The sequence below is a fragment of the Centrocercus urophasianus genome, unplaced genomic scaffold (assembly GCF_019232065.1).
Source record: "Centrocercus urophasianus isolate 14NV4802_14NV808 unplaced genomic scaffold, USGS_Curo_1.0 seq_13, whole genome shotgun sequence".
Classification (NCBI taxonomy): Eukaryota; Metazoa; Chordata; class Aves; order Galliformes; family Phasianidae; genus Centrocercus; species Centrocercus urophasianus.
The window spans coordinates 45,682,528-45,693,189 of NW_024884475.1; the positions used below are offsets into that span (position 1 = coordinate 45,682,528).

At 35.2% G+C, this 10,662-nt stretch overlaps 1 protein-coding gene across 1 annotated transcript in view; it reads left to right on the forward strand.

Moving 5' to 3' along the window:
- The window catches only part of GPM6A (glycoprotein M6A), a 45,623-nt gene extending 42,312 nt beyond the window's left edge, over positions 1-3,311 (forward strand). The window contains exons 6-7 of the mRNA XM_042812470.1: positions 45-110; positions 3,159-3,311. Of these exons, the coding sequence (XP_042668404.1) occupies positions 45-110; positions 3,159-3,311 (219 nt within the window). The remainder of the gene's footprint in view (positions 1-44; positions 111-3,158) is intronic.
- The last annotated feature ends 7,351 nt before the right edge of the window (positions 3,312-10,662 follow it).

Below are 10,662 nucleotides of genomic sequence, written 5' to 3' on the forward strand. Positions count from 1 at the left end.
AGTATTAAATGCATAAAGATCCCTTCCTTTGTCCCTTTTTGCAGCTAAACATGACATTCCACTTGTTCATTGTGGCACTCGCTGGAGCAGGAGCAGCAGTCATTGCTATGGTAAGCTGCCCAACACCATTTTATTTTATTTTATTTTATTCTATTTTATTCTATTCTATTTTGGTCATTTAAATCACTAATATGTTCTGATTGTTACTTATTCAGTTTGTGTGCCTATTGGTATAATATAATTCTGTAATTCAATACTACTACCTATATGTAAATTTAAATTTTATTGCTGGATTGCCTTCTAAGTAGAGTGTCATGATTACTTTGAATAAGATACACCTTTGGGTACCTAATAGGAATTTTTATCATTTTATTGCTATATTCAGACAAGTGTAAGAATCTGTGTGTCTTTCTTATGACCCAAACAATATCCATTTATGATCGATGCCTTTCTGGATATTCACAGGCTTACCATGCTGCTATCTTATGAACTACATCTATTTGTTTGCTCTGCGCATATATGTGAATATTTTAGTTTCTCTTTTAGGACATATTTTTATACTTTTGTACTTATTTTTACTTTTATAATAAAGATTACTTTCAATTTTTTGCCAGTGAGAATGTTCCAAGGAATAAAAAGTGTGTGAGACAGTGCCCTGCTTTTCTGCCTTTTGCCTGCAGTGTCTGTCCAAATATCAAGATATTTTTAGAGTGGGGATTCTGTACTGTATTCCCTGTACTGATGTATACTCTACTGAAACCCTGATAAAAATTGGTATAGAGAATGAGAAATGACTATTACTTGATACTGATGCATTCCCTCTGAGAATTTTTAGTGATGGTGTGTGCTTCACAATTGCAACTAGTATTTTGTCACTGAATTCTACAGCCATACTTTGTTTTTTTGTTTGTTTGTTTGCTCTCTTAGAATCACTTTTGTGATTCTATTGTTGCAGAGCAGTGGTTGTACTAAGGCAAGGGCATTTCAGCTTCTCATACTGGCCTGCCTGTGGAGAACTGGAGATATGCAAGGAACTGGGAGGGGGCAGAACCAGCTGACCCCATATGGTGTCATGTAAAACAATAACATTGGAGGAGGTGGGCAGGGGGATTGAGCTTTTCTTCTTTTTTTAGCTTTTCTTTTTTTTTCTTTTTTTTCTTTTCTCTTTTTAAACTGCCTTTATCTGATCATATGAGTTTCTTTTTTTCTTTTTTTTTTCCTTCATTTCTCTCCCCAACCATCTCGGGGGTGTGACCGACCAGCTGTTTGATGCTTAGATGCTAAACCACAAAAAGGAGGTTTTGTACTTTCTGTACTTTCTGTCGAAATGCCGCATACAGTACGAAGGAAGATCCTGTGCTCCAAATCAGAAGGTGTTGACAGTGGGCTAGGGTATCAAAAATGTTGCATAGGGGTAATTTAAGTCACTGGAGAATCAACATCCTTCTTCATATGTGCAAAAAGAATCAGAACAATGCTAAGTTGAAGTTACTCTAGTGTCTTTGTACAAATCCATAGTAGTAGCAAAACTCAACATTTGTGAAATTTAGTTCTTCTTAACAGAAAAATGTGATCAAAATATTAGTCTTTTACAAAGGAGAAAGCTTATGAATTCATTGCAGGTTGAAAACATTTATTAGACATTTACTTTAAAACAGAGTAGTTCATCTGACTGAAGTAGTAAGCATTTTGTATTTTTACCACTCAGTAATAACACTATTTTATCCATGAAGTTGTTGTTTTCAATTGAACAGTTGAAATAGTTAAAATCACCTCTTTTAAATGACATTTTGATCATTCCACTGATATGTTTCACTTCATCACTTCTGGAGATACACTTGCATGACCCAAATTAGTTGATATAAGTGTTGTGAAATTTTCCAGAGAAAGTAGTTTGCTTATACATGTCAGGACCATCAGTGAGTAAGTTATTTTTCATTAATCTGGATTAAAAACATATATGTAGTAGAGAAATGTAAGCATTTATTGCAAAAACAAGCAAAAAATTGTTAGAATTTGCAAAACCATGTGGTCACAAGTCATGTTTTTTCCATAGCTATTACTTTAATCTCTCTTTTGGTCTCAGGTTTGTACATGGATTTTTTATTATTATTATTATTTTGTTTGTGCATGGATTTTATTATTATTATTTTCAATTAATTAGCTGCCTGTTTAGTCTCCAAAAGGAAATGCACTCCGGGAATCAAAAAGTATGTAAATTAGTGTTGGAGGATAGAAAAACTCATATACTCTCAGGATTTCATGGCAGGGAAAACTTACAGAGAAGGAAAACGTCAAACAAGAGTCAGGGAAATACGTAAGCAGGCTCGTTCCTGTAGCCAAATGGAATTGTGTTCTTTTGAAGGATGTTAGATGCAGGTAAGAGGAGAAAAGCAAGTTCTTCAGACTTCTACCCTGCTGAGATCTTGGAATGTCCCAGAAGGAAAGAAAAAACAAAACAAACAAACAAAAAAATCCGTTCCAAATTCTACAGATCTGAAAGGTCAAAATGTACTTTCTTCTTCGGAAGAAAATTAAGCAAGAATGTTTCATAGACGACGGAAAGACCCTGCACTATCTTGCATATGCCTGTAATTGAAACGTCCCGAGGCAAACTGAGGAAGCTGCCCTATTTCAATTTGAATAAGCCTTGACAGGGCCCCATTGGCTTCAGGCTATTTGGGTCAGGGAAGTGTGAAATGCAATTAGACAGCCACTTTCAACTGAAATCACACTGTCCAAAGAATAGCAATGGTCTAATTGTCTGAGATGACAAAATGATTAGAACTTCCAGTCACATTCTTCGAATTTTGTCAAGAATTTTATAGTGGGGGAAGAAATAAATAAACAAATAAACAAATAAAATAAAAAAAAAAGGTAAGGCATTTAATTAATCTGAATGGAGATTGTGGAAATTGGATATCATTATCTCTCATTTGAGAGATTTGTTCTCTAGTAATCCCAGACCTGGATGCTACTCATGGTGCCAGCTTTTGGATTGATTTACTTTGATTTCTTTTTCCTGTGTATTAAATGATGACCAGTAAGTGTTCAAGAGTAACACAATTAACAACAAACTCAGCCCTGTAATTTCTGAAGTTTGAACATGAATTTGATTAGGTCTGTTGATGCTTAACTCCATGTTACTTCTCTTACAGGTCCATTATCTCATGGTCTTGTCTGCCAACTGGGCCTATGTGAAAGATGCCTGCAGAATGCAAAAATATGAGGATATTAAGTCAAAGGAGGAGCAAGAGCTTCATGACATTCATTCCACTCGCTCTAAAGAGCGGCTCAACGCTTACACATAAAAGAAACCTTGTTTTACTTTCTAACACATGAATGCTTTGTCGTTTAACTCAAGGCCATCCAACCATTTCAAAAACAATTGAAAGTGCTTCTCACAAAAGATAGTTTGGGTGACTTACATATCACCCATGTGCAATTCTTGGTTGTCTAGCACTTGGTTTCTAAATTAGTTTTTACTTTTTGTGATCGTTCTCTACCACAGAGCTCCTATATAGCCTCTCCTGAATCCTTTTCAGCTAATTAGTTCTGCTAGATGAAAGATACTAAACTATTGTCAAATACAAATATGTGTTTGCTTTTTTTAATCACTTTGTATGTGTTATGCATAACACCTTTTGCATTGTTTCTTATATGTTTTTGAAAAAAAGGTAGCTTTTTATACTTTTTAGTTTTGAGTTCAATAACTACTTTAACTACAGGTATACTTCAAAGGGACCATTGTACATGATGTACAATATATAAAGAAAACACTGATGACTTTCCTTTATATTTGGAAATCTTGCCAGACGGACCCTCGTCAACTTGAACGAAGGTCCTAAGAACATTTTAAACGATCAAAGGTGCAATTTCTAAATTTGTAATAGTGGGTAAAAAAAAAAAAAGGGAAAAAAAAAAAAAGAAAAAAGAAAAAAGAAAAAAAAAAAAAGAAAAAAGTGCTTCTTATCTTTGTTAACATTGTATTATTATTGATGTTTTTAAAGAATATTCTCTTGTTCCAAGTTCCATGGGTGATAATTCCTGTTTGTATTGTGAGCATGCCGACCGTGGTGCTAACAATGCATGGACACTTGCCTTTCGAAGGAGTTCAATACCACGGTTACTTGTTAAAGAGTTATGGTATATAGACAATTGTTACTTAAGTGATATAGTTATCCATAGTTTTTTACAGAATGATCTCTCTTTAATTCAATGATGGTTATGCTAAATTGGAGTTGTTCATGTGATGATGTGAGAAATTACTGCTTAGCTACATTTATGAAAGTAATATATCAAAAATACAGTGATCGTAGGAATCAGAAGTCTTTTTACCTGCTTTAAAAATTTAAATGGATTGCACCTGTCTGAACTGTACAAGATATATTAAAGGAGACTTCCATAAATGTTGTAGCTTGGCTTCTAGCTTTCCTACTCATATTGGTTTACCTGTATTACGTTAAAGTTGGGTGAAAGACCACTACAGAGCTTATTATTTGAAAGTGTAGTAATATATTTGAACATTTATTTTGATAGGAAAATTTTATCAGAAAGATAAGTCATCTTAATTTGAAAGAATTTCCTGTATCAAAAACAAAAGCAAGCAACCAACCAACCAAACAAAAAACCCTGCTTAAACTAAGTCAGTTTTATCAGACCAAATTTGATGGATTTTTTTTAATTAATTAATTTTTTTTTTTGCCTATTTCTAATGCTACAAGAATGCTGTAAAGTGTCTTTTAAAGTGATGTAGCCTGACAAGACATTTTTGTCAGTGTTAAAAACTTAGGTAGTTTGTGCACTTATTGGACCATTGTGAATTCTCTCTCAGTGTAAGTGCATTTCTAATAAAACTTCTTGAGTAAAACTCTTCTTTGTACTATTACTAGTCATGCATCATCAGTAATTTTTAACAATTCTTGTAGTAAGTAGAGGGTATTACTATAGTTATTTGTGTGGCATGATAATGCATTAGGTAGTATTAGTTGATTGATTATTTTTCTTTCGCTTGTTTTGGGGATTTTTGGTTGTGGTTTTGATTTGGAGTTTTGGTTTAATTTTTGTTTTGTTTTCTTTTTTTTTTTAACTTTTTTTTTTTAATTTTTTTTTTTTTTTTTTACACTTAGGCTGTCCTACAGGGTCAACAGTTTTCTCATAATGTGCAGTACCAGTATTACAGTTCTGCAAAAAGTATTAGGAACCTCTTTTGGATTCTACTTTTGGATTCTATATTGTAGTGTTTCAGTTTTGTGTCTTAAAACGTTTGTGCTGATTTTTAAAACTATGTCTTTTAAACTCATGTAATGATGTTAATGCTTTTGGCTCTTCTCTGGTATTAGAGTTTGTATTTTCACAAAGAATGCTTTGTAGCAGGCATTACAATTAATCTGTTTTGTACATAAATGTGCCAACAGCTTGATGGTGGCGTTTTTGAAATGTAGAACAAAGTGCTTGCAAAAATGTAATAAACACACTTGTGTACTTTGTGTACTTATTAATTGTTCACGCTGTGTAGTTTTTTTCTTTGCCTATAGTTAACCAAGACATTCACAGCAAAAACAGGACCAGAAAGTCCTGTTCATTCAATTGCCCTTGCTATTGGAGCAATGCTTATGCTCATGCATTTTTTGTACAGCCCAGGAGAAAAATCCTTTAGCAGAAATTATGAGAAAAAAACCAGAATTAGAAAAAATGAGATGGAGGTGTTATATGAATTATAGATCATGTCTCTGTCAAATATGTGATTAAAAAAAAAAAATTCTTATTGCAGTGAAAAGTGAAAAGAAAATCTAAAACTGAGAGCAAAATTTTCATCCCCTGTCATGACTGTGAGTTCCCAATGGATTGTATCTCTCACAAATCGCAAATGGGTAAAAATAAAATAAGCAGCTTTCCAATGAGATGAGATTCAATTATGGGTAGTATAAGTACTGCATTAAAACTCACAATTGCTGCCAGTGTGTACATTACTTTAAATCTGTCTCTTAAACAACATCGACTGTCAGAAATGATATATCCTAAGAACAAGAGAGTAAAAGATTTCTAAAAGCAGAATTCATAGCCTGGGAAAAGCAAGGTAGCATGGGCATACTTGCTATAATTTTTACCTGTAAGTCATGAGAAGAGATACACAAGGTTGGTGTTACTTTGCTCTCATTTGGAACAGTTTGCCAGAAGCTGGGCTGGTATCATTTTGAAGAGTGATGAAGATGCAGATACCTGAATGTTACAACAGCAGTAACTTTAAAACTATGGTAACAATACACTACTTATGTGCACGTAATGTAATTTAAGTTGTTAATACAAATCTATTGATATGTCAATTGGCGTGATATTGCTAGGGAAAAATAGTTATAAATCCAAAATGTGTTTGCTTCTCATTTGACTGTTATATGTGCAGTTTGTGTGCAGTTGAGAACACGTGCCATAATGGCAAGTGATTTTCCATCAGCAGCACAAGCAAAGGGAGCAGCAGATCTTCTCAAAGCTCAGCACATCAGCCGTAACTGATTAAGTTCAAATTCTGTGTATATTTAGTATATATCAGTTTAGGCTGTCAACAAACACTCTTTTTTTGTTTGTTGGCAGCCTAAGCTGATTTATATTGAGGTGGGTTGCATGGGTCTTCATTTCTATAGACACTGCTGCACTTAGTCAAACTGTGACTTGTGCTTTTCAGGATCAAGAAAATCAATTGTAGATAAATATTTGGTGCAAGATTTTTACTTGCTTGCTTATTTGTTTATTGCTGCAGGAAAGGCAGGTTCGATGAAGACTAGTTTAAAAGTTCACAGCCCTTGATCTTCAGTTTCCCTTTTTCTTCAGTTTGCTCTTACTCATCAACAGTACTAAAAGCATGTTACAAAACAGATTAAAAATCTCTCTAAGTTGCAAGATCTTCCTACCTGTTTGCCCTTATTCTTACCCATTCTTTTATTTATTTATTTATTTATTTTTGTGCAAGAAACTTTATATGCCAGCAGGATCCTATTGATGTCTCTGCACAGCCAAACAAACCAAATCAGCATGATTTCGGCAATGGCAAAATGCATTAAAGATGTGGGGATGAATGTGCGCAGCGGGAATGGATGAAAAGAGAAATTTTAAAACCAATCTTATTCCTGAGGTCAATTTATCCCATAGTTTGGCTGTAAAGTTGAAAAGAGGAGACACTGAAATTATTTGCAAATTTCATTTTAGTGGAACAAGATAAATGGCAAAAACTGTAAAATGAAAAACAGCTCTCAAGTGTTATTTCTCAGATTTTCTTATACTACTAAGGTATAAGTCATAAGGTATAAGTTAACTTATAAGATAAATTCTCCCTGTAGTTGGACGGATCTTAAGGGATAATAATTTGACTTCACCTATTGATCAAAATTATCTGTTGATCCATGGATGCAATGCACCTATGGTTGGCACTGTAAATTTTAGAACAGAATTTCTCTGTACCGTACTTACCATAATAATCAGTGACAGAATATTATATAATTCTTTCCACAGTTAAGTGCCAGTGTATTTTTCTAATTAGTCATTTCTGCATTACCACAACTGATGGTTTAGCTGATTTTCACACACACATTCAATTCAGCTAAGCCATAAAAGAGCAGACTATAATGCATTTCATCCCAGGAGAGGAAGGGCTTTGCTTGAACAAACTCTCTTTTAAATATAAGCAGCATTTTATTTCCAGTGAATTGCACCAAATGCTGCAAACAGATACTATTTATGCAGCATTTATGTCTCCTGGTGATATCCCTTTTCAGCACCACTGTCATTTTGGGTTGATGTCCTTTGAAAAGAGCAGCATTCAATATATTTAGCAGCTTTAGTCCCACATGATTTTTTTCTGACTTGTATTCTTTGCAAAGGAGGAACTCAGCCATTTCTGAAAGTTTTCAACCATAGTTTCTTGTTCTTTCTTGTTCTTTCAGATATCTACAGAGAATTCCAACACTTCAGAGGCTTATTCTGGCAATAAACAGGTATTAGCAATGACGGCAACAGGTAAGTGATGCCTGCTAGTGTGATGATTACTTGGTTAGTAGTGGATCTTTTTTGACTGATCGTCAGCCAAGATCTTGGTAGCTATTTTGCAGAGAGATCTGTTTTTAGAAGGTTCTGCCCAAATTGTACAATCTATTGTGGACTTCTTCCTCTCATGTCATGCTGAGTCTGCCCAGATCATCCAGGAGAGATTATCTTGGTTCCTCTTTGAATTTGGTATTTCTGATCTGTCTGCTTTTCTTTGATGTCACTGAACTTTCCCTGTTTGGAAGAAATGGCTTAAGGATGGGTGTATCTCCTCTAAAAGTGGTGAGGCCATGTCAAACTAAAGCTCCTTTTACAGCAGCTGCCAAAGCTTTAGCAATAACAGAGCAACAACTAAAATTTTGCCACTCAATCCCAGTCATGCTATAAAAAAAGATGTCCTGAAGAAGTAAGAAGTTTGCATGAATATTCTGTGGTTCTGCATGCTGAGTTCAAGCCAGAACTAGTGCATAGACCAGTAAAATAGTGACAAGCACTGTCTTTTCCAGACCATCTATCTAAATGGTTTTCTTACTCAGCTTTCCAAGAAAAAAGGATATGTATGCATGAATCATTTTCGTAGAATTAGTAAGAAAGTATTTTGCTCTCTGAGGCTGTTGGTTCTATATCCTCTAAAAAGCTTTACTTAGATCTGACTGAATTTCTTCCTGAAGATAAGCATTAAGAGTGAAACTCACTGGGGAACAAATTATCCTGAGAAATTCCATGTCCCAATTAAAACATGCAATTTTCTAATTCTATCTGCTTTATTTGCATGTGCAATCAAGAAGGCGGTCTTGAACCCTTATCATTGAGACCATACCTTTATGATAGGGGATAAAAAGCAACATGTTGAGCAGGAATACCTCATTAATGTTCTTCTTTTATGGCTAGGTTCTCCTTTCACTACTTGTTTTTCTCCTTGACATGCTGCTCTTTGTACCATAATTTTTAGTGGAACCAAAGTAACATAAAACAGGGATGAGGGCAGTGAAAAAGAGCAAGAGAGAAGTGAAGAAATGCAAGAATTTTCCCTTATAGTAGCCATAGCAATACACTAATAATCTGGATCAGGGCATCTGCCTTAAAACATTCTTACATGCGTATGCCTTACACAACTCAAGGACTAGTACAGGCATTTCCAACCCGTGATCTGCAGACCTCATGAGGCCCAGCACAGCTCACGATGTAGCAACTCAGATTTGTGTGCTAGTTTCACAAAAACAAGGTCACGTATCCCACTAGCTTTATGTTTTTGATCATCTCTCTTTTTCTCTTAATATTTTAAGACAAACATTTTAAATTGAATTGTTTTGTTACTTACATATTAATGATATTTTATATTTTGCAAATGCTGCTCTGAAAGTAATGCCTCCTATTTCATGATTTGGCCCATGACATCAGAGGCAGATGGTGGTGATGGTACAGCAGGAGAGCTTGAACCTTCCCACCATATTCCATTACATGTTGTTGCTGTGTTACAGATGACAGCAGAGGGGCAATCTGACAGCATGGTGTCTGATATGGAAATGCATATGAAGCAAACATGTATCATTGAATTCCTCCAGGTGGAAAGATTTGCACCCACTGACATTTGCTAATGCTTGCTTATGGAGACCAAAGAGTGGATGCGAACACGGTGAGGTGGTGGGTGTTTCAGTAGTGGTGATAGTGGGTCACATTCACTGGTGCAGATTGTTATGATCACAGTTTGCAGGCTCTTGTTCATTGCTGGCAAAAATGCATAGTTAATGGTGATGACTATGTTAAAACATAGGGGTTTTTTTTGTGTTTTTTTTTTGGTGTTGTTTTTATTTTTTTTCCTCCTGTATCAGTTGGTGTAGCTGTTATCTTTTCTATGGAAATAGGAGGCTTTACTTTTGGAGCAGCATACTTACATGCAACCCAAGACGTTTTCTATTCATTAAATGCTGCCGAAGGAAGCCAAAAGGTTGGACACCCCGGGACTAGTGAGAGTTTCCTACAAGATACAAAATGCAAATGCTATCGAGAAAACCTGAATTTTGAGCAGTTCCAAAGCTTATTTCTCCTTAGAGGAATTCAAGAGGAACAGATAGCTGAGAGAAACCTGTAGCTACATGTCTTTATGACTTTTTATGACATGATTTTAATTGTTGCAGTAGGATCAAGTAGCTGGTGGTGTGGCCATGTGCTCTTGCTTTGCCTTCCCAGCATGAGTAGCATGATGGTATGGCAGATGTACTGCATATGCAGCAGCATGGAACAGCCAGGTGGTCATTTGTGGCTGCTTGAAGATGCAGATGCAGAAGAGGATGGACCCCTGCTGCACAGACAGAAGCTTGACCCCTCTATAGCCAGGTTGCATTTCATTACAGAAATGAAGAAAGCCAGAATTTCAGGGTCTGCAATCTGGAAAATTGGATGCTTGTATCATCTGCTGAAAAACAAATGAAAAATGTTAGGATTTTTTTGCAGTGTAATAGTTAAACTTAACTGATTACATTTTCGTATTAGTCATATGAATACAATATCGATATAATCTGGTAAAACGTGGGCTTGTTTATTATTTTTGTTGTTTCCTGTTTGTTTTTTGTTGATATGCAATTCACTGGTGCTCAGTTATCTGAAATTGTACCATAGAGACTG